At 44.6% G+C, this 23,189-nt stretch overlaps 2 protein-coding genes and 1 long non-coding RNA gene across 7 annotated transcripts in view; 1 reads left to right on the top strand and 2 right to left on the bottom strand.

Moving 5' to 3' along the window:
- The window catches only part of COL8A2 (collagen type VIII alpha 2 chain), a 163,100-nt gene extending 152,053 nt beyond the window's left edge, over window positions 1-11,047 (top strand). For all 4 annotated transcript variants that reach the window (XM_081871682.1, XM_081871683.1, XM_081871681.1 and 1 more), the window contains one exon: window positions 7,956-11,047. In XM_081871682.1, the coding sequence (XP_081727808.1) occupies window positions 7,956-9,877 (1,922 nt within the window). In that variant the 3' untranslated portion in view covers window positions 9,878-11,047. The remainder of the gene's footprint in view (window positions 1-7,955) is intronic.
- LOC309347294 lies at window positions 943-7,949 on the bottom strand. Its single transcript, XR_014158896.1, has 2 exons — window positions 7,099-7,949; window positions 943-1,422 (listed from the first exon to the last, which is right to left on the bottom strand). It is a non-coding gene; the product is annotated as an uncharacterized lncRNA (long non-coding RNA).
- Window positions 11,048-13,410: 2,363 nt separating the features above from the next.
- ADPRS (ADP-ribosylserine hydrolase) lies at window positions 13,411-22,011 on the bottom strand. 2 transcript variants are annotated; one of them, XM_081871719.1, is made up of 7 exons: window positions 21,791-22,011; window positions 20,841-20,972; window positions 17,944-18,040; window positions 16,309-16,516; window positions 14,671-14,858; window positions 14,455-14,555; window positions 13,411-13,859 (listed from the first exon to the last, which is right to left on the bottom strand). In XM_081871719.1, exons 1-7 carry the CDS (start codon window positions 21,978-21,980, stop codon window positions 13,567-13,569), a joined length of 1,209 nt encoding a protein of 402 aa, XP_081727845.1. In that variant the 5' UTR covers window positions 21,981-22,011; the 3' UTR covers window positions 13,411-13,566. The 2 variants fall into 2 exon arrangements, with proteins under 2 accessions (XP_081727845.1, XP_081727846.1); XM_081871720.1 differs by lacking the exon at window positions 21,791-22,011 and adding an exon at window positions 21,714-21,744.
- Between the last annotated feature and the right edge of the window lie 1,178 nt (window positions 22,012-23,189).

The following is a 23,189-nucleotide window of genomic DNA, read 5'->3' on the forward strand; positions in this document are numbered from 1 at the left end:
GGCATGGCACTCACAAATGATGCGGTATATGAGATTTAGGGCCGCAGGAGTCACCAACCTTGTGGGGCCTGTGGACACAACTGCAAACTAGAGAAATTGTGGACAGCACAACACAACAACAACCAACCACACACCACAGCCTATTCTGCTGATTACAATGGAATGCTTCTCTCAAAACTAATTTCAGGAAAGGGAGTGTAGGCTCTGGGCACCAGAAAATCCTTTCCAGGCATATCCCGGAAGTGGTGTATCATAGTGGCTCAGAGACAGTTACAAATCAGGCAATCCCCAGTTCACCTCTCATGTCTGCCATGAACTCCATAGGTGGCATTGGACAAGCCACAGTCTATTGCTCAGCCTTCCTCCCCTGCCACGTCCCTATCTGCAAAATGGAAAGATGCCACTGGTGTACCTGACAGCAGCCTTTGCCAAACTGGTGCCCTCCAGATGCTTTGGTGTGACTCCCATTGGCCCAAGCCAGCACAGACGTTTTGGAGAAAAGGCAGCCTTACAGAGTTGTTGCAAAGACTGCAGTTAGGTAATGTACATAATGTACATAAAACATAATATAGATATTAAGGTCCCCCATGCCTACAAAAGATTCCACTCTAACTTCTTTTTTGCCCAGTGTGCTTGGGACTGCCTCCCCTCACTCTAAACCTACCTTTTCTTTGGATTCTTTGACTCAGCCCTCTAGTTCCTCATGCTCTGTGCCAACTGCTGCTGCCTCGAAGAGGACTGCCCTTGATGAGAGTTTGGAGACTGCAGCTAGTGTAAAATGCAACTGCTAGGCGGGTCAGTGGGGCAGCCAAATAGGATTATGTGTCCCTTGTCCTGAGAGCACGGCATTCCCTCCCTCAGTACCCGCCCCTTGAGGCAGCTGCCTCATTCTACCTCATGGTATCTGTTGCATTTGGTGATAGAACAAGATGTTTCTCAGCATCATTCCAGAGTACATGTATTGCTGATGCAGAATTATAATTTATAGAACTGTGAGAGAGTAAGGGAAAAGGTATCTTTACCCAGGTTTCTTAAAGGCTAGCAGAGAAGATGGGCATCTCTTGCACAGGAATTACTGCTCAACCAACTAGGCTCATCGGATGTTTAAATGTGGTATGTAAGGAGGTTAAAAGACACACGCACACCCTTCTATGTAGCATTAAAGGGAGCAAAGGTCTTCTTTTCTTTTTCCCTGCCTTTTCCAGCTGTTGTGAAGCTCTTATCTGAACTGCAGCCAAGGAGAACAAAACAAAGCACAAACTCCAGCACAGCCTTACTGAGAAGTAACATTTTTGGCTGCTGATGGGCTGAGATTCAAGTATCTCTCTGTGCTAGTGTTTATTTCTTCCAATGTGTTCTTGTTGCCACTGAGCAGGCTGTGTTTGTGAAAACAGCAGGCGGCAGCAGCAGCAGCAGCACACCCTGGGTGAGAGGCAACAAAAGAAAAGAAAGAAAAGCTGATCAGGCAAGGAAGGAAGATTTGTCCAGGTTTCAGAACTAGGCTTTTCCACCTCCTTCCTCCCCTTCACTCCCACTCATTCTCTAGCTCAAGCATGGGGTACATCACTCCAGCAGCCCCCTCCCAAAAAAAACCCTCTACACCCATGGCCCCACCCACAAGAGGGAGAATGTACCTGCACACACACTTTTTTTCCAAGTACAGATAGGTAGCCGTGTTGGTCTGCCATAGTCAAAACAAAATTTAAAAATTCCTTCCAGTAGCACCTTTAAGGTCTTTAAGGTGCTACTGGAAGGAATTTTTTTATTTTGTTTTTTTCCAAGGACTGACAATTAGATCCAATGGAATTAACTGGAACATTGAAGAGCCAGTCAGTTTAGAGTAGACAGTTCTGAGCTAGATGGACCAGTGGCCTGACATAGCATCCCGTGAATGTGCAAACACTTTGCATTTTCCCCAAGGACTAACTTACAGCATGGTGACTGCTCAGAAAAGACAAATGTTCTGGGGACATGATAACTAACTATTCAAAAGCATGCAGAGAACATACTCTGAATGTGGAAAATATGCACGTCGAGTTCTCAAGTAAGAAAATAAAATGAGGAGGCAGGCATAGGGGCTTGAACCAGAGCCCTGGCTTAGCCCCAGTGCCTTTTACAAGGCAAGAAAAGTATATTGCCGGAGTAAACTGGGGGGACAAATATGAAGATGTGAATAGCTTCATGATCAGGTGATGGCCATAGCCAATGGAAAAATGCTGATGTTTTATGTAACACCACCACCCAGTGGCTGTTGCTGGAATTTGCAGTCTTTCAAAGTCACAGTTTCCAAATTGCAATATCAAGAGGCCTCCAAAGGCAGCTTGAGGAGGAAGCTTGTCTAGTTCCACTTATGTTTGAGACACAAACAGAACCACGGGAACAGAACCACAGGAAGTGGGAAAGTCTAGGTGCAATGAAAACATAGGGGTTTGCCATGATCCCATCACTGGTTCCTCCGGAGGAAGCCAGGTACAGAGTGGTTTTCAGGAGAAAGTTGCCACAGTCTGAATCAGAAGCATAATCCAGATTGGGGCCTGAAGCTGCTTTTTCTCCAGAGTAAATACAGCCAGGTTAAGTGTGTTTATTAAAGTGTGTGACTAACTAATAATAACAAAAACAATAGTAGTTTTATTATTTATACCTTGCCCATCTAGCTGGCTTGCCCCAGGCACTCTGGACGGCATTTGGTCTCTGACCTAAGTTCTCCACCTGTAAAATAGGATCAGTAAAAGACCTTGCAGGATTGTTCAGATGAAGAACATTTTGAAAATGAAATCAGATTTCTTCTCCACCTGTGATCTAAAGGGCCACAAACACATTTTGTACTGCCAGCACAATCAAGTGTCAAGGCATTTTTCTGAAGTCTACCAGGGAGTGGGAGTTGATTGCATATGTGCTCCTTCCCAGAAGCAGACACCATCCCTGCAAATAAAACACATAACATGTCAGGGTGATGGCTAGATCAATCTTTTTTGCTTTTATGTGCAGAGGTATTCTGCTTCCACCATCACCTAAGCCTACCTGCAGAGCAAAGCAAAAAAGAAACTTCTCCTAGCAGGTTCCTAGCAATAACATTTTTGATTTAATTGTTCATGACTTGCAGTGCCAGGAAAAACTTTGGCAACTGATTTTCTTGAAATGGCTCTTGATGAGGATTTATCATCAGAGGCATGGATCTGGTTTTAGAAAATAATTGATGTAGTGCTTTTGAGAATTCACAGCACTTCAAATACATTCTCCATTTTTAAGTATGTTAATTCTTGCAACCTTTTAACATAGGCCCATATTATTATCCCCACTTTAGATGGGAAAGTGGGGGGGGGGGACTATGACTATATGAGTGCAAAGGGCTTAGTGTTTATGCATCACTCACGGCAGCTAACTAAAATCAAGAATGAAATACACTAAAACAAAGAATCATAGAATCATAGAATCATAGAGTTGGAAGAGACCCAAGGGCCATCGAGTCCAACCCCCTGCCAAGCAGGAAACACCATCAGAGCACTCCTGACATATGGTTGTCAAGCCTCTGCTTAAAGACCTCCAAAGAAGGAGACTCCACCACACTCCTTGGCAGCAAATTCCACTGTCGAACAGCTCTTACTGTCAGGAAGTTCTTCCTAATGTTTAGGTGGAATCTTTTTTCTTGTAGTTTGGAACGATTGCTCCGTGTCCGCTTCTCTGGAGCAGCAGAAAACAACCTTTCTCCCTCCTCTATGTGACATCCTTTTATATATTTGAACATGGCTATCATATCACCCCTTAACCTCCTCTTCTCCAGGCTAAACATGCCCAGCTCCCTTAGCCGTTCCTCATAAGGCATCGTTTCCAGGCCTTTGACCATTTTGGTTGCCCTCCTCTGGACACGTTCCAGTTTGTCAGTGTCCTTCTTGAACTGTGGTGCCCAGAACTGGACACAGTACTCCAGGTGAGGTCTGACCAGAGCAGAATACAGTGGCACTATTACTTCCCTTGATCTAGATGCAATACTCCTATTGATGCAGCCCAGAATTGCATTGGCTTTTTTAGCTGCCGCGTCACACTGTTGGCTCATGTCAAGTTTGTGGTCAACCAAGACTCCTAGATCCTTTTCACATGTACTGCTCTCAAGCCAGGTGTCACCCATCTTGTATTTGTGCCTCTCATTTTTTTTGCCCAAGTGCAATACTTTACATTTCTCCCTATTAAAATTCATCTTGTTTGTTTTGGCCCAGTTCTCTAATCTGTCAAGGTTGTTTTGAAGTGTGATCCTGTCCTCTGGGGTGTTAGCCACCCCTCCCAGTTTGGTGTCATCTGCAAATTTGATCAGGATGCCCTTGAGTCCATCATCCAAGTCGTTGATAAAGATGTTGAATAAGACCGGGCCCAAGACAGAACCCTGTGGCACCCCACTAGTCACTCTTCTCCAGGATGAAGAGGAACCATTGATGAGCACCCTTTGGGTTCGGTCAGTCAGCCAGTTACAAATTCACTGAGTGGTAGCATAGTCAAGACCGCATTTTACCAGCTTCTTTACAAGAATATCATGGGGCACCTTGTCAAATGCCTTGCTGAAATCAAGGTAGGCTACATCCACTGCGTTCCCTTCATCTACCAGGCTTGTAATTCTGTCAAAAAACGAGATCAGGTTAGTCTGACATGACTTATTTTTCAGAAATCCATGCTGACTATTGGTGATCACAGCATTCCTTTCTAGGTGCTCACAGACTGTTTGCTTAATGATCTGCTCCAGAATCTTCCCTGGTATTGATGTCAGACTGACTGGGCGGTAATTATTTGGGTCCTCTCTTTTCCCCTTTTTGAAAATAGGGACAACATTTGCCCTCCTCCAGTCTGCCGGGACTTCGCCTGTTCTCCAGGAATTCTCAAAGATGACTGCCAGTGGTTCTGAGATCACATCTGCCAGTTCTTTTAATACTCTTGGATGCAGCTCATCTGGCCCTGGAGACTTGAATACATCTAAACTAGCCAAGTATTCTTTTACTATCTCCTTAGTTATTCTGGGCTGTGTTTCCTCTGCTGAATCATTTGCTCCAAATTCTTCAGGTCGGGCATTGTTTTCTTTATCGGAGAAGACTGAGGCAAAGAAGGCATTGAGGAGTTCAGCACTTTCTGTGTCCCCTGTTTGCATTACACCATCTTCTCCTCTGAGTGACCCCACTGTTTCTTTCTTCTTCCTTTTGCTACGAACATACCCATAAAAGCCTTTTTTGTTGCTTTTAACCTCTCTAGCAAGCCTGAGTTCATTCTGTGCTTTAGCTTTTCTGACTTTGTGTCTACACGTGCTGGCTATTTGTTTGAATTCCTCTTTGGTGGTTTCCCCCCTTTTCCATTTTTTCTACACATCCTTTTTTAATCTTAACTCAGTTAAAAGTTCTTTAGATAGCCACCCTGGCTTCTTTAGGCACCTTCCATGTTTCCGTCTCATTGGTATTGCCTGAAGTTGTGCTTTTACTATCTCCCTCTTAACAAACTCCCAGCCATCATGAACTCCCTTTCCTTTTAATATTACTGTCCATGGGATCTCACCCAGCACTTCCCTAAGTTTTATAAAGTCGGCTTTCCTAAAGTCAAGAAATTGAGTCCTAGTATGCTTGGCTGCTCCTTTCCGCTGTATAGTAAACTTCAGAAGAGCATGATCACTCGCGCCTAATGATCCTTCCACTTCTACCCCACTAACCAGGTCATCAACATTGGTTAGGACCAGATCTAAAATGGCTGTTCCTCTTGTTGCTTCTCCCACTTTCTGGACAACGAAGTTGTCTGCAAGGCCAGTGAGGAATCTGTTTGACCTTATGCTCTTGGCTGAGTTTGACATCCAGCAAATATCCGGGTAGTTGAAGTCCCCCATTACTATCTCCCTTCCTTTTGCATGCTTGGCCATCTGTTCCAGGAAGGCATCATCTATGTCCTCCCTTTGGCTTGGGGATCTATAGTAAACTCCCACGATGAGGTCCCTGTTATTCTTTTCTCCCTTAATTTTGACCCAAATGCTCTCACTTTGGCTTTGAGGTTCTAAATCTTGGATCTCTTCACAGGTATACACATCCCTGACATATAACGCCACTCCTCCTCCTTTCTTGTCTGGTCTGTTTCTCTGAAATAGATTGTAACCCTCCATTATTACATTCCAGTCGTGGGACTTATCCCACCAGGTTTCAGTGATGCCTATTATGTCATATTTAGTTTGCTGTACCAAGAGCTCAAGCTCAAGAGCCTCCCATAACAGTTAGAATGTGAAGAACAATGCCATTCAAGAAGAGGCAGAGCTCAGATGTTAAGAGAAATGGGGGCCATCCATTGAAGAAACCTTCCCTTAACACCCACCAGGCTTTCCCTCCCCCCCTTTCTTGGTGGGTGTAGCCTTTAAGCACTAGTTGAGGTTCTCCTCATGCCTCAGTGGGAGGGCATAAATCCCCACACAAACACTGTTGCTGTTGAGCACACACTCTGTTTCTGCGGCGAGACATAATTCTTTTGAAATTGGATCACATCAGGGCTGCAGTGTCCCAATTTCTCCGTGCTAGCGTCCCCGGTTTGGTTTTCCTGTCTGCTTTCCTGACCGGCTGAAGTTGGCAAAGTTGCATCTGTTCATTCCCTTTCCACCTCTCTCCCCCACCTCCCAATTCCTTTTCATAAGACTGGGGTGTGTGTGTGTGTGTGTGTGTGTGTGTGTGTTGTTTTTTCTTTCACTCTCATTCCCTCGCCTTGTAGGCCTGACTGCTTCCTTGTTCTGATGACCTAGAAAGCTAATTCTTCTCAAACTATTAACTGCAGCATAAGAACATACTGAAATAATTTTCCTCGGGAAAGCATTTTTTCCGGGCGCCGAAAGAGAACGAAAAAAAACTTGCTTGAGCATGCAAGCTTAAATGGCTCTCTTTGGCTGCATTACTACTGTGGCCACTTAAGAGCTATACGGGCAAGGATTTCCTGAGATGCTTTTGCAACCCTAGCTAGGACAGTGGATGTGGGCAAGGCCTTTGATATGCAGATAAGCCGCAAATGTTTCCACTAACAGGAGGAGAGTAACATCAGGAATGTCTGGTGCTAATTTTTCAGATTTTAAAATAAGATAAGTGTATTCCATACACTCACCTACTGGAATGAGGGCTGCTTTGTCAATGCCATCTGGGTCTTTTTCCTCGCATGTGTGTTTCATTTGCAGAATTAGTCTCCCATTGGCTGAGGGAAACTGTTTCACAATGGCCAAATCTCTGGAGACTTTCTTTCTTTTGAAGAGATGGTGTTGATCCTGTCTATCGCTGCATCAAGACAGTGCTTAAACAGAAGTACATGCAGCGGGGTGGACTCAAACTCAGCATCTTGTAGTGAACAAAGGCTCTTTTACATCACTCATGAGTTTTAGGGGAACACCATGGCATTTAAAAGAAGTAAGTTTAGCACAGTTTCAACAACAGAAAAGCAGGAGGCCTGCCTAAGCACTGTTCTTTGTTTTGTGCATCTTGCAAGCTAGGTTTCTTTACAAATGTAGTTTTCTTAAGGGGCTTGGTATCTACCACCAAGCCTTTACCTCCATCTGTGACCCTCTTGTACAGGTGCTTTTGCATATGCAGAAACGTAATCACTTGTTCTTATTTTGGAGTTGTCTGGATTATGCTGTTTAATTGTCACAATGCAGAAATGCAGCTAATTATTCCAAAGGACCTCAAATCTAAATACATATTTGGAAATATGATGTTGTTCTTGTGCAATGTCCTTTGATGGCATCAATGTGTCTCCTCAAGACTTTCAGGCAACAAAGGTTGTTACCTACTCAGATACTATGTTCTGAGAGCAACAGAAGGAAGTTTAACCAATAATGGTGCTGGGAGCCATTGGTAGTTGGAGCTGAAGAGACGGCATGCATCTACATTTCCCTTGGCTTCCAAAATGTTAAGTTGCCAGTCCTTTCTTTCCCAATTCATACTGATGTGCCCCTCTTCTCTTCGCAGATATGCCACCACTGCTGCCAATGGACCTCAAAGGAGAACCTGGACCTCCTGGAAAGCCTGGCCTAAGAGGACCTCCTGGCCCACCTGGCTACCCTGGGAAACCCGGCATTGGCAAACCAGGGCTCCACGGCCAACCAGGCCCCGCAGGCCCACCTGGCTTTTCTGGCATTGGCAAACCAGGCATCCCAGGGCTCCCTGGCAAGGCAGGTATGAAAGGGATGCCTGGAATTAATGGTGAGCCGGGCATGAGAGGAGACCAAGGGCCACGAGGCTTGCCAGGCCCTCCAGGAGTGCCTGGCCCAGCTGGCATTTCTGTGAACGGAAAGCCAGGCGCAACAGGAAGCCCAGGCCTGCCAGGATTCCGGGGGGAGCCTGGGGCCAAAGGAGAGCCCGGTCCCCGTGGCGAGCGTGGCATGAAGGGTGAAAATGGAGTTGGGAAGCCAGGGTTGATAGGGCCGCGGGGAAACGGAGGCCCCCCAGGCCCTGCAGGACCTCCGGGGCCACAGGGAATTGGGAAACCTGGACTTGATGGGTTGCCTGGTGCTCCAGGTGGCAAAGGTGACCCAGGGCTTCCAGGAGAACCAGGGCTCAGTGGGCAGCCTGGCCCTATGGGCCCACGTGGCCCACCAGGTGTGGATGGAATTGGTGTGCCAGGGGCAGCTGGTGTGCCTGGACTGCAAGGGCATGTGGGCCCCAAAGGAGAACCTGGTCACCGTGGCCTTCCTGGCATGCCTGGGCCTACGGGGTACGGGAAGCCTGGGTTGCCTGGCTTAAAGGGAGATCGTGGGCAACCAGGTGTGCCAGGAATCAGCGGAGAAAAAGGGGAGCCTGGAATGGATGGAGAGCCAGGTGAAATGGGTCCCCCTGGTATCACAGGGGCCCCTGGGATTCCTGGTTCTATGGGTATGCCAGGTAAACATGGCATTCCAGGCCCTAAAGGTGAAGCTGGACCAAGTGGGCCTGCAGGGCTACCAGGTATGCGTGGGGACCAAGGGCCTAGCGGTTTTGTGGGGAAGCCAGGGATTCCTGGGGAGCGAGGATTGCCTGGACCACAAGGGATGCCTGGCCCAATGGGCCCCAAGGGGGAAGGTGGATTCGCTGGTCTCCCTGGGGTCCCCGGGATTACAGGGCCCATGGGCCCAAAGGGGGACTCTGGTATTCCAGGGCAACCAGGCCTCAGAGGCTCATCAGGGATACCAGGTCTGCAAGGCCCTTCTGGTCCAATGGGGCCCCAAGGTTTACCAGGACTGAAAGGAGAGCCTGGCCTCCCAGGCCAACCAGGAAATGGCAAAGTAGGGGAGCCGGGTATTGTAGGTCCCAGTGGGCCACCAGGGGTTCCAGGAAATCCTGGATTAAATGGGCTTCCAGGACCACCAGGGCCACCTGGACCCCCAGGAGCACCCGGGATGTTTGATGAGACAGGGATTGCTGGCCTCCACTTGCCAAATGGAGGTGTAGAGGGAGCAGTTCTGGGGAATGGCAAGCCTGGGAAGCCGCAGTTTGGCCGAGGGGAACTATCTGCCCAGATGGTACCTGCCTTCACTGCCATCTTAACATCACCATTCCCAGCCTCAGGAATGCCAGTAAAATTCGACAGGACTTTGTACAATGGTCACAACGGCTATAACCCAGTGACAGGAATCTTCACTTGTCCCATCTCTGGCATCTATTACTTTGCTTATCACGTGCACGTTAAAGGAACTAATGTCTGGGTGGCACTTTACAAAAACAACGTGCCTGCCACCTATACCTACGATGAATACAAAAAAGGCTACTTGGACCAAGCTTCCGGTAGTGCAGTGCTTGAACTCAAAGAGAACGACCAGGTCTGGATCCAAATGCCATCGGATCAGGCCAACGGTCTGTACTCCACTGAATACATCCATTCATCTTTTTCTGGATTCCTTCTCTGCCCTACATAACAGCTGTTGGGCACACCTCCTTTAATCCACTGTAGCCATAAACTTGTCCGTTAAAAATAAAATAAAAAACAGTGTCACTGGGAAGATGGTGAAAACCAATGGTGTGTGGAACCATTTTGACCAAGCTGAGAAGATAATTTGAGAGAGAAAACTTTGCTGTTGTTTTCAGTACCATCTTTGTATTCAGAATTTAGTTTACCCTAGTGACTGCACATCGACCACAGATGCTAACTTGAGGATTAGCTGCCCGTCAGTTCTCTTAGGATACACGGAAGGCATGCGATGGACAGCAGCACTCGGGGATCTGCAGGTTGTGTGACGTATCAACTTAAGACACCACCTTCCAAATTTAGCATTTGTTCACTTTTAATCTTTCTGCTCTAAAAGTGTGATTCAAGTCAGTCAAATTGTGACAAAGTGATGAATTAATTGTGGAATGCTTTGCATGAGCACCTTTTACACAATGCTTAACACATCTTTAAATCATGCCATCAGAGGTATATGGGGAAAGGGATGGCAAGTGAAACATATTCCAAAGCCAGAGACTTTTGTGATCCTCTACAAAAACAGGACTCCCTAAAGTGCACATGCTTGATAGTCCCTAAGCAAATCAAGTAGCTAAATATCCTTCATGAGTCAGCAGCCTAAAAAGATAGTTCTATGAACGCTGTTGTCTGACAAAACCAGTGTAAAGGCACTGCAGATACAGGTTCAGTTGCTACTAGCTTGACTTGTGTTATCTTCGAAGTGCCAGTTAAGAGACCATTTTTTTCAGGATGTGTTGTTCAGGGTGGTGGAAGTACCCAACCACCATAAAAATGTTGATTTTTTAAAAAAGTAGATTTCATGGTAACTTTCCATTCAATCATTTCTACAACGGTGCTATTAGCTACTTAATGTTATTCAGTATAGTGCAATATCTATTAAAAAGGTGCAAAGTGTTGTGTGCAAAGATTTATGTGATTTTGGAAAAGAATAATTTGTCTTTTCTTACCACTTTCTCTCAATAATGCTTGAAATGTCACCTGCCTTACAAGGTTATTCACAGATTTTGGGATAAGTGATCATGTGTACAGTGCTTTCAGAAGTGGTAACGCATACCCTTAAATTGCTGAGGAGTGAGCTCTCTCATCTTGGAGAAATAATATGCTGTTTTGGTGAAAAAAAATAGATGGAATTGATCCAGTTCATAGTTCAGAGCTTCTTTTCAAGTGTCCAGGATGCCAACAATACAGCGAGAGTGGCTTAGTTCAATCTCCCAGGTTTAATGTAGATAAAGGTATTTAAACATTAAAATGCAGTGAACTTTAAATTTGTGAACAAGTATTCTAGGGCGACGGTTGAGAGAGAAAAAAATCATCACATTTTGGTTTGTAAAAATAACTAACACTGATAGATGGATGCTGGAGAATTGAAATTTAGGTCACCTGCTATTTCAGCTGCGCTGCCAACTGCCTCTTCTTCTTTCCTTCATTTAACTTAAACTTGTACGATTTAGACACAAGCAAAAGAATAGGCCCAAGATTTCTGATTCCATCTGATGTTTTCTAAATTCCTGGAGAGGACAAGAATGCCAAAGGCACACTCTGCTTGCAATAACATCTTTGGTTTCACATTGGGTCACCACAGGCTAAAACTGAAGAAGCCAAGTGCACACATTTTCTACGTGCCTAATATTGGAAGAAGGCTTCCAAGAGACTGGTGCTCTAAATTTAAGTCTATTTTTCTATGAAGTAGAGTATTAGGCTTCCATTTTTAACACCATCAGATCTAAGAAAATGTGTTACTATTTAAAAGTCAGATTGGCAGAGATTGAAATTGTGGTGGATAAGTATTCTAACAGCAGCAGAGAATCACATAAACCCCAGAATTGCTCCTGGGTGTGTTGGTACACAATTTATTTATACTGTGTTCTAACACAGAGATAACCTCTTTTTTCAGCTCCTTTGGAGATTCAACATTTGTGATCTGGCTGGTAAGACAGAAAACACAATGACAAAAAGCACATTTATCTCCAAACTAAATTGTTTTGTTTCATGGGTGCTGTTCTGCAGCCTCACTCTTCTCTTCTCTCATACAGGGCATAACCCTTCTGCATTTATACAACTTTTTAAACTTCTTAATATAGAGGCTGTTATTACACATAGGAAATGAAGTGTGGGATGAAGAGGCTGATTCACATGAGTTAGCTTTTTTTTTTTTTTTAATGAGATGCCAGATATTGTCTGTGACAAAGTTTGGGGTTTTTTTGTTGGAGAGCATGTGGGAATTAGGTTTCAGTCAGCAGAAAGATCAGGTTTGGAAACTACTTTGAACTGTGCATTACAATATGCATTTTTATATACAAATTCTCTCTCTTTTAAAGAAAAGAAGTTTGCCTCTAGTATCTTCATTGCTAACCTAGTATATAGCGAATTTTTAGTTTTGTAAATACTTATGTTACATGCACTGTTTCATAGTAAATTTGGTTTTAAAATGCACTCTTGTTTTGTGATCAAAAACTGGTCTTCACTTTTGAACTGAAACTACAGTACTTGATTGTATTGACCCAACATCAATAAATCTTATTTTACAAAAAGATTTGCATTTCACATTACTGCCTGCAAAAATCATGCCAATGTAAATATTGTTTGTAAGTCACTTTGGGTTGCCTTGGGCAATCTAAAGCGACTAGCAAATTCAATAAATAGTAATAGTAATAATTATATTTTCACTCCTTGTCTTTAGAGCAAGCCTGTTCTTTGATCACCACTGTGAACAAACAGAAGGTGGCAGTGCCACAAACATTGACACCAACAGTGCTTTTGGTTTAGAGTTTGTTAGAATTTAAACTCTAATTTGTTTCTTAAAAACAAATAAGAATTCAAACCAGGTAGGAGGATATCCTGAGCCATTTTCCTTGGGGGCATTGCACTACTTCTAACACCACCACAAAGTTCAGTGGAGGTAGGGTCATGTGATCTGGATTTTGCACGTTTGCACAAATGATAGTCCCCGATGTGGACATCTGGTGGCACTGGAGTCCAGACAGGCATGCTGGGTGGACAGAAATGTGGCATCTGCTCCCCTTCAAACTTAGGAGGATGCATCATCCATTTGGCCTTTTGTTTTCTATTGAAGGCAGCAGTGTATTTTACTTGATTTTAAATTTACTACTGGTAACACACATTCCTGGTTATCAAAGACATATGTAAAATCTCCAGATTTCAAGTACTCCAAGATTACTCAGTTACAAGACAAGAGAGTCCAGTCTTTCGTCCTCTGGCTTTTGCAACCACACAGGAAATCCAAAAGCAATTTCTGTAGCTACCGTTTGATGAATTTGCACCATAACAATGGACGGAAAGCAATGCTTACAAATCCTTACCTTGCTCCTAGCAGAGTTCAGTACCAAGGCTTCCCAACACCTGGGCATAGTGAACTGAGAGAGATTCAACTCCAACTGAGATTTAATAATAAAAGTCTAAAAATCAGAGACTGTAAGAGGAGCAAGATATTATGTATCTGGCTGTAGCAACTGGCACTTTGAGCAATTGGTTACAAGAGGAACCTTTATCTGCCACACAAAATATCCTAGGCATGTTTCTCATGAGGGAAAAGAAGTCCCACATTGCAAACGAGTTCTTCTTTGGAAGATGAAACAGAAACACAGTTCTGATGACGAGGTACAGGGTTTCTTTTTCCATGGCTCAAATCCGCTGGCAGTAGAGTTCATACAAGCTGTCAGCCAACTTCTCTGTCTCCTCAAAAGATTCACAGCTATACTTCCAGCTTTGGGGCACCTGCTCTTCCCCATAATACGCCCCAGCAATTGCCCCAGCCATTGTAGCAATGGTGTCTGTATCCCCACCCAATGAGATGCAGTAGACAATGGTCCGTTGCAGACTGTTGAAGTCCTCAGGGATATCTGGGTGAGACTCCATGCAGCGCAGAAAGGAATAGATAGCAGTGGGGACAGAGCGCAGGGCTGCAATGTCATTGCCTGACAAAAGAATTAATTCCCTTTAGCAAGCAACAGCACATGCATCTAGCCTTCCACCATAAACTCTCATTATATTCAGTACAAAGTGATTACTATAGAAACGTGTATGTGTGTGTACCCATACCGTTATATACATGACCATTATGCCTCACATAAATCCACAAGCATGTTATGCTGGCTATAAACACATCCTAGTGTGCACCTCCAAGATCAGATACTTGGAATTGTGGCTACTCTGAATGCTGAAGTTGCATTTCTGCCTATCAACAGGTAGTTCCCAAAAGACCTAACCATTAAAAACTCATGTGTATATATGTGTTTAAGCTATTTATACCACAACTTTCATAACATCCTATGAAAATTTCCAACAGCCAAGTAAGCACTGTGTGAAGATAATTTGTCTTAAACCTCCCACAATTCATCCACTCTCTCACACACAATTGAGCAAATATTTTACTATTCTATCTACTTCCTCCCCAATGCTGATGATTTAAATAAACCACATGCTTGAATTTTACAATTCTACAGATTAGTGTTTTACTGTTTTCTGGTCACAAAATGGGAGTCCATGCCTTGTGCTCAATATTGTACATACCTAATTCTGACACCACATCTGATTTTGACACGGTGCTCTGCTCCAAAAATTCTTTGATCTTCTTTAGACGCTTTGAATATGGCAACTCCTCATAGCCCAGCCTGGAGATGAGAGACTGGGTTGAGGCATGTGCTTTCAAAGGGGGAAGGGTATGCTGCCCCCTTGTGTTACAGCCAAGTATAAATGTAAGCCTGCCCTCAGATGGCTATTACTTACATTCGTGCATCCGCAACAGACTTGTCATCTGCTTCCACTTCCTCCATGTGGCCTATCAGCTGCTCCACGAACTTCTCCCGATTCAACTCTACAGCCTGTAGAGCGTAGTGAACTGCCAAAGCCTGCAGTATGGCTCCATTATAGCCCAAGGAATTGGAGTGGGTCAATTCAGCACTCAATTTGGCAAACTGCAGAAGCAGAAGACATTGTTGTAAAAATTAAGCCTGAAGAAGGGTGCATGTCTTACCTGCCTAGCATCTTCTTTGACAGATGCTGGCAACAAATGTTGTAGGAAGCAGTGACAAAGCAGTCTAAGGACTCCCTTGCCTTTCTGACTTACCCACAGTATCAATATATGCAGTTGAACCTAAGAAGGTAAGGCAACCCTGCTAGACCAGGCCACTATCTGAAGCTGAATGTGAGAAAATTCAGAACAGATTAGACAAACTCATGGAGGATATAGCTGTCAGTGGCTTCTAGCTATTAAGCAGTATGCCTCTGAATACCAGTTAGAAATGTTCTGCTCAGGTCCTGCTTATGGGCTTTCCTTAAGGACCACTATGAGGACAGGAATGATGATGGACTAAATGGCCCTTTAGCCAGATGCAGCATGGCTCTCATGTTCTTAGCCTGTTTCCACAGTGGCTGACCCAATGCTTTCAGAAAGCCCACCAGCAGTACATGAAAGCACTACCCCCACCCTTGTTGTTCCTCAGCAACTCCTTATTCAGAGGAATTTTGTCTCTGAATCTGGTGGTAGTTATTAGTGGACTTACTTTCCTTGAATCTGTTTCATCATTTTTTACAAGCCATATAAATAAATGGCCATCACCATGGCTTCTGGCGACAAATTATAAAAATCCTGAATGAACTTTTCTAAACTTCTCTGATATCACAACACAAAAATAATTCTCTTCAATCTGTTCTGATACTGCTCCTTAGTCCGATGCTGCTACCACCCTGCCTAAAACTTTTTGCATGTTGCAACATGACTCTTCTCAATGTCATGACTGCACAGTACATGTGAGGGGAACTGTTAAACACACACACCATTCACTGACAAGTACCTGAGAGCTCCCACCAACACTACTATAACAGTAGGCACAACTGCAGCAACTTCGTAAGATATTGTCACCACAATGTGCAGGACCAAATCCTGTAACTCTTATCTGACATCCCACAAGCACGGCAACCAGCAAATGGCTGCATTGGAGAGATTATGGGGGATGATATTGTTAGATTGCTCCTTACAGAGTTTATGCAAATATTACAAAAACATTGGTCCGTGCAGATATGAGACTGTTGCATATTTCGGCTAATTAAACCAACATATTATTATTTATTTATCTGTCACCTAATATGCAAATTACATGCACAAGTAAAAAGTGCCATCCAGTTTAATGAAGCAATACACACACACACCAAAAAAACCATGCACACCCAGAAACAGCAGTAAGCATCATACATGTCAACATGGCACTGGAAAGATGTTAATGCCAGCACTTGGCAGGTCTCACTGGAGACAGCATTCCATACACACAGATATGTCCATCCAGCCTAGGACAATGTTTGTGATGCACTTTTATTGTTATGTAGTCAGCATTATTTCAGCAGGCTACATATAAGAAATCAACAAACCTTCTTTACGTCTTGAACGTTAGAGTAAGCTAGTGAAATGCCTGCTACTCTCATGGCACCACCATTCCCATAGGAGCCTTTCCCATTAAACTGCTGTCTCGCTGGCTCAAACACATCTCTGCATTTTGGGCGAAGAAGTTTCTTGAATACAGTAATCACACTGGCGCCATAGGTCCGGTCAGGGTCTTTCTTGTATTCTTCAGCAAACCTGCAGGGAGACTATGTTGAAATGCAACTCCACTTACATTCTGTGAGCTATCACTGGACAGCTCCTAATATGAAAAAAGAATAGTGCCTAGTTTGTGCAGTTAACAGGGTGAATTTGGAGGATATATTTATTTCATTTATAAATTGCTTCCCATGAAACATCCCAAAGCAATTTACCAGTAAGAAAACCAATAAGAAAACACATATAAATACAATTTCTAGGCCAATGAAGATAAGACTACATAAGAACATAAGAATAGCAATCTATTCTCACAGTGGCCAACCAGATGTCTGTGGGAAACCAACGAGCAAAATATGAACACAAGAGCACACTCCCCTCCTATGGTTTCCAGCAACTGGTATTTGGAAGTATTGCTGCCTCCTACTGGAAAGGCAGAGCACGGACATCATGGCTAATAGCCACTGATAGCCCTTGCCTCCACAAATTAATTTGTCTACTCCTCTTTCAGCAAACCTGACTACTGCACTGTTCTCTCCTAACTTTTAGATCATATATGAACAAGTTAAAATGCACAGGTCCCAATGCCAATCATTGGGGGACTGGGATAAAAATTTCCACTTAAAAGGCTTGTTGGAAAAGGAAGGTCTTCCACAGGTGCCAATAGGTGAACAATAAGTACAGTGCCTGATTGCCCAGCAGTGGCAAAGTGGGTGAATTAACTGATCATGCTACTTAATCAAGTTTGCAACTCTATTTCACACAGTACGTAGATTCTTCTCAAGCCCTCTTCAACAGTATCTTAGGGGCTGTCCCTGTGTGTTTAGGAAATACATGCAAAGAAGCACCATAGACGGTGCCAAACATGTACATCTCTGTAGTGGAAACAATCAGATAAGAATAAAGGAAACTCTGGGAAGGTTTTCTTTTCCTTGCCTAACACAAAAAAAGGAGGACTGAGAAATTCCTCAAAACCTGGGAAGAGAAATGCTTACATAAACTCTCACCCCTTTTCCCACCACGCCACACAAAAAGCCTCCAGGACATTTCATTTTTGTTAAAAACTGGTATGGTTGGGTAAGCATGCAGGAAACTCTACACAAAGATGCCTTAAGTTGCACTCATATACTGAGAGCTAAGTCCCAATGAACAGTGTAGATTTTACTTCTGAGTAAATCTGCACAGGATCATTGCCTTGTCTTTTTAAATTTTCAAAAAACAATGTGAATGTGCAAGTTCCCACTCCCACGGAAGCAGCTGAGAAGCGTTTTAGGATACAGAAAGGAATGAATAATCATAAAAATAAAAAGGGACAGAGTCCATTTCAATGATTTCTTTGTCAAACCCATCAGTCCATCCAGCCCATTACTGTGAACTGTGACTGGGTGCACCTGTCCAGGATCTCAAGCTGAAAGAGATTTTCCACACCTACTCTTCAAGATCTCTTGTAACTACAGCACCCTCCTTACCGCTTTGCCATATCCACTTCATCAAAGTCCTGCTTGGCTAGTAGTGACCTCACTATCGAGTGAGTCATAGCTGTGTCATCACTGTAGAAGTGGATTCCTACAAGGTAGGAAGTGCAGAAATGTCAGCATACGATGGATAGACTAGAAAGCACGTGGATGTGTGCTGAGTGTGTTCTTTTCCCTTTCCTCTTTCCCCTCAATAAAAATTTGGGAAGAGTAGTTAACTGATAAAGAGGTATCAGGCAATCCTAGAGGGAAGAAGGTCACTCTGTACATGTTCAGAGAACTTCACCCATTACTGAGTTCAGCATAATCTTAGCATTCAAAACACACACAAGTGGGGCTCAGATAAAACCTTCATTTGGTGGGGAAAAGAGATACGAGCGCTCACAACCAGACACTCCCTGTCTGCAGTTATAATACTGGCACTGTGCAATAACAACAACAATTATAAACAAACATCTTATTATAACATGATATGGCAAAATTAGGTTATTTCTATGGCAGTAGTCAACAGAAGAATTTCCAGAGCATGTTTTTTCATTACACCAAAGGCTCACCAATTTGCCATTGTAACTATTTTGCTTTAGGTAATTGTCAGCTGACTGTTCATTTTGCATTTTATTTTCCTTTGCTCCAGATCCCTGCCACAATATGCGCATAGGTCTTTTTAGTGTCTCCACCCAGATTATGGAACAAATAAAAGTGTTCCATAATCTGGGTGGAGACGCTAAAAAGACCTAATTTTCATATTATGTATAAATACACACTTTATTATTATTATTAAATAATGATGCTTGAATTTGTATTCCACCCTTTCCCCCAAAGCAGCCCCTCATGGTTATCTGCTGCTTACTGAGGACCTTTTTATTTTATGAGGTAAAGAATTGTTTTTATGTGCTAAATGTGGCTGCCACTCTCTCTTTTTGTCATTGTTTTATGGAATCGTAATGCTGTAAGCCACGCTGAAGGAACTGTTTTTACTCTAAAAGGGTGGGATGTACAAGTTTTCATAAATACGTATGCTTGCCAATTTAGGATTAAATCTCATACACCTGCTGAAGCAGAATGTTGTCATTGAGAGCTTATGCTCTAATAAAGTACAGTCATACCTCGGGTTGAATATGCTTCAGGTTGAGCATTTTTGGGTTGCGCTCTGCGGTGACCCGGAAGTAACGGAGCATGTTACTTCCAGGTTTCGCCACTTGTGCATGCGCAGACGCTCAAAATGATGTCATGCACATGTGCGGAAGCGGCAAATTGCGACCTGCGCACACACAGACATGGGTTGTGTTCACTTCAAGATGCGAACGGGGCTCCGGAACGGTTCCCGTTCCTATCCAGAGTCACCACTGTAGTTCCATTAGTGCAAGGATTTCCATTTGCACAGTGGAACTTCCTCTCCTCTCCTCTCCTCATGCACTCCTCAAATTTGCTAAGGGAAACCCAGAATAAATTTAAGGGGGTTTCAGAGAAAGGAAGGACATGTTTTGTTCCACAGCCAAAAGTTCCTGCACTAAGGGAACTACTTGATACTGCCCTCAGTCAATAAAGACTCTTCTGGGATCTTACTCTTCTAGCATAAGAAGAAAGCATTTTTAAAACAATTTATATCCCTTTCACTGTAAAAAGAATGCTCAGAGCAGCTGGCAAGCAGGGCCAGCCCACTCATGACACAAGGTGAGGTGACCACGTTGGGTGGCAGGATCCACAGGGGCAGCAGATCCAGCATCCAAGGAACAAAGCACCTGCTGCTGCTACCAGAGTGTTAAAAATTCCCAAGGAGCCAGGTGCATTTTGCAACTAGCACGGGTCCAATTGCAACCACATGGAGATCTCTGGATGCCAGGTTAGCAAATGACATTCCATATAGCTGGTCCCTCCAGCTTTCTTAAGAGGATAAGACGAAGAACTTATTTATTGCATTTTTATCTCACCTTTTTCTCCAAGGAGTACATGGTTCAGTTAATCCCTACAATGACCCTGTGAGGTAGGTTAAGTGGTTGTGACTGGCCCAAGGTCACCCAGTGAGCTTCATGACTGAGTGGGGATTTGAACCCTGATCTTCCAGGTCCTAGGATGACACTGTAACCCCAACACCACACTGGCTTCCTAGAGTACTTCTGCTATGGGGCAGCTATATAAATTAAGTAGGTAAATAAATGGGGAAAACAAAATGTCACATAGAAGGATTGGAAATATTTTCATTGAAGCTTGAATTTGTTTTATTCTGGGTCGTTTTATTTGATATTTTAATGTGTTATAAACTGCTTTGAGATTTTTTCTTTAAAATACAAAGTGGTATAGAAATGAAATTATTATTATTATTAATAACAACAACAACAATAATAATAAATCTCATGGGGGGAAATGGAACCTAGACATTCTGTTGTGGCAACTGCAACCTATGCTTAAGGTGTCATTTGGAGATTAGTGTACAGTGGTACCTCTGGTTGTGGACAGGATCCGTTCCGGAGCTCTGGTCGGATCCCGAGGTTTCCGCAACCAGAGGGACCGCTTCTGCACATGCGTGCGGGGCAAAACCCAGAAAAACACTTCTGGGTTTGCCGCGTTCGCATCCTTAAGGATACGCAACCGGAGGTGTACGTATCCAGAGGTACCACTGTATATATCTGAGTTTCTAACACTGCTTCCACAGTGGCCGCTCTCCCCAATGCCATCTGTACATCCGGGTGACCAAGAGATGTGGCTTGTATCCTCCCATCCCTTTGGAGAAAATGGAAAGGGCTGCCTCTGGGGTCTCCTGGGGTCTGCACCCACCTGGCATGATTCAGAGTGGGGCTTTTCCCCACCTTTGATTCCCACATCAACCGGCAGGGAAGGCTGCTTTGATTCCCCCCCACCGCACGTTGTCCCTGATGTAGATCTTTACTCACCCAAATCTTCCCTATGTGGATCTGTATAACCCCCTTGTTCCTGGTGCAAATCTTCACACTCCCCTTCTTCCCTGGCTGGGGAGGATGTTTTGTGGTGCGCCTCAGGTGCCAACCTGCCTTGGGCCGGCCGTTCTGTCAAGGCATTAAAAATAACCAAAATAAAATAACCAAAATAAAAGCACCCGAGTGTTGTTCATCACCCTTCGGATTCCATGCCCCGAATCTGTACAGTGACCATACGCAGAGCCAGGAAGCCATTTCTTTAAAAGTTTCCATCAGAAATAAATTCACTTTTCGTCCTCTGCACCCTCAGGCTTGGCTCTCCAAGGTCTCTCTCTCTCTCTCTCACTCTCATATACAGCATCTTCTGTTACCTTGGGTGCTTCCCACCCAACCTGTTTGCTGATTGCGACGACGCGGAGAACCCTACTTAATGAGGATTCACTCCGAGTTGAGGAGGCTAGGCTCCGTTGGGTCAAATCATTCGTCTGCCTTCCCCTTCCTGCAAAACAAAAAAACCCCGACGCTTTCGAGAAAGCGGGCTTGTTGAGCAAGACCTCCAAAAAGCCAGCTTCAACTGCGCAAGTTGAATTTGCGGCCTCTGAAGGCAGCCCCAAGCAAGGGGAGCTTCGCAAGGAAGGGCGGATAATCCCACGACACGAAGTCTTCCTCTCGTGACTGCCCACCGTTTTTACCGTGGAGAAAAAGTCACAGCCCCGACGACACACCGAGGCGTGAGCCGCCCCGACCCCTCGGGAATAAATTTATGAGGGACGGCGGGGAAGGGTCGCTTGCCCCAAATAAATTGGGGGCTCTCCCTCCCCCCCCCCCGCTCCCCGACACCCCCCGCCAAGGAAGGGCCGCCTCCCTCACCCCTGAGGGTCACCATCTGCTGAGGTAAAAGCGGCCCAGCTGACTCCGGAGGCCGCCTCAGCCCCTCCTCCTTTTACCTTTCTCGGGCGGCTGAAGCGAGCGCACGAAGCGCAGCAGCTCCGCCAAGTTGACCGTCTCGAAAGCTTCGAAGCCGCCGCCCAAGCAGTCGCCCAGCAGCGCTCCGAGCAGGCAGCCTCGGAACCGGCTTCGGCTCAGCACAGAAGCCGCGGCGGCCCCACCGCTCCCCACCGCCGCCGCCGCCGCCATCTTGGCTCCTTTCGTTCGAGGTGGGAAGAGCGGCCCCGGCGGCCACGTGCCGCCCCCGCGCGGCTGCAATGGACCCGCTTAGCCGCCGACGGGAGGAGGCGGTCGCCGCTTTCGCCGTCCCGTTGCCCTTGTGAAAAAACAGCATTTTGTGTCTCGTTGAGTTTTTCCCTCAGCCGCTCTTTGTTTAGGCAGAGAACGAGGCGGTGTAGGGCATAGCAGCAACAAAACGAAACAAAGGACGGAAGAGATCTGAACAATAGAATCGACCGCAGGCAAATGTAAAAACCCCATTTAAAAATGCCTGGACAAGCCTAGCATTGTTACAGCACAGCGTCAAGAAGAAGAACAACTCTTTCTTCTCTTACTCTAAATGAAATAAAAACAAATCTCTTTCTGGAGTAGCGAAATTCCACCGCGGAATAGCTTTGTATACTAAGAAGGGCATGCAGAGGACACACCTGTCATTTTGTGTCCTGGGGTTGCAACCCTACAGGTGTTTTACCTGACCTTGGGGGTGTAGGGTGTCAGCTACTTTAATAGGAAAATGGTTTTTTAAAATCTATATTGGCATCTCACATCATTGATGCATTAGGTCACCAGCACCATCAGAGCAGTGCTACCTCTGGAGTTAACTTGGCCAGAGTCTTAAGCATGTTGTGCCTAGACATGGGCTCCAAATGTAATTTCACTTCTTGGCTTCCTGTGAAGCCAGGTAGCAGATTTTAGGTGCCATTTATGAGCGCAACGTGGGAGAGAAAGACAATTAGATCTGACCTGTAGCAGGCACAATTCCAAGGAAGTTATCCTGTGCAAGCCTTACCAAAATATTGTACTTATTTCCCAGTAAATTGTGTTCTGTATGGGAGATTCCAGATGAGATGTTTATTGAGAATTCATCCAGATACATTCACACCGAAGTGATACAACCAGCTAGTGATTATCTTACAGTTCCCATTTGTCAATTTTCTGTAAATTTTCTTATCAGACTTCCTGTGATTAAAAAAGTGATGGGATATTTGCACATGTGCAGGATAAGAACCCTTTTTGTGTGTGTGCAAGTTAATTATCCAACAAGAAGCAAGAGTGCACCATTTGGAGTGTTTTGCCTTTATAGAAGTACCTCAGATTAAGTACTTAATTCATTCCGCCACGCTGCCGGAGCACGATTTCTGTTCTCATCCTGAAGCAAAGTTCTTAACCCGAGGTACT

This window comes from Podarcis erhardii (assembly GCF_964252035.2).
Source record: "Podarcis erhardii genome assembly, chromosome: 7".
NCBI lineage: Eukaryota > Metazoa > Chordata > Lepidosauria > Squamata > Lacertidae > Podarcis > Podarcis erhardii.

Bases quoted from the DNA above. Each gene is read 5' to 3' on its own strand.
- ADPRS (XM_081871719.1), bottom strand. From the start codon at position 21,980: ATGGCGGCGGCGGCGGCGGTGGGGAGCGGTGGGGCCGCCGCGGCTTCT. The intron at 20,973-21,790 runs GTAAAAGGAGGA...ATGCCTTGACAG, and splicing joins GCTTCAGCCGCCCGAGAAAG to AACGGCCGGCCCAAGGCAGG. The intron at 18,041-20,840 runs GTGAGTAAAGAT...CCTACCTTGTAG, and splicing joins TCCACATAGGGAAGATTTGG to GAATCCACTTCTACAGTGAT.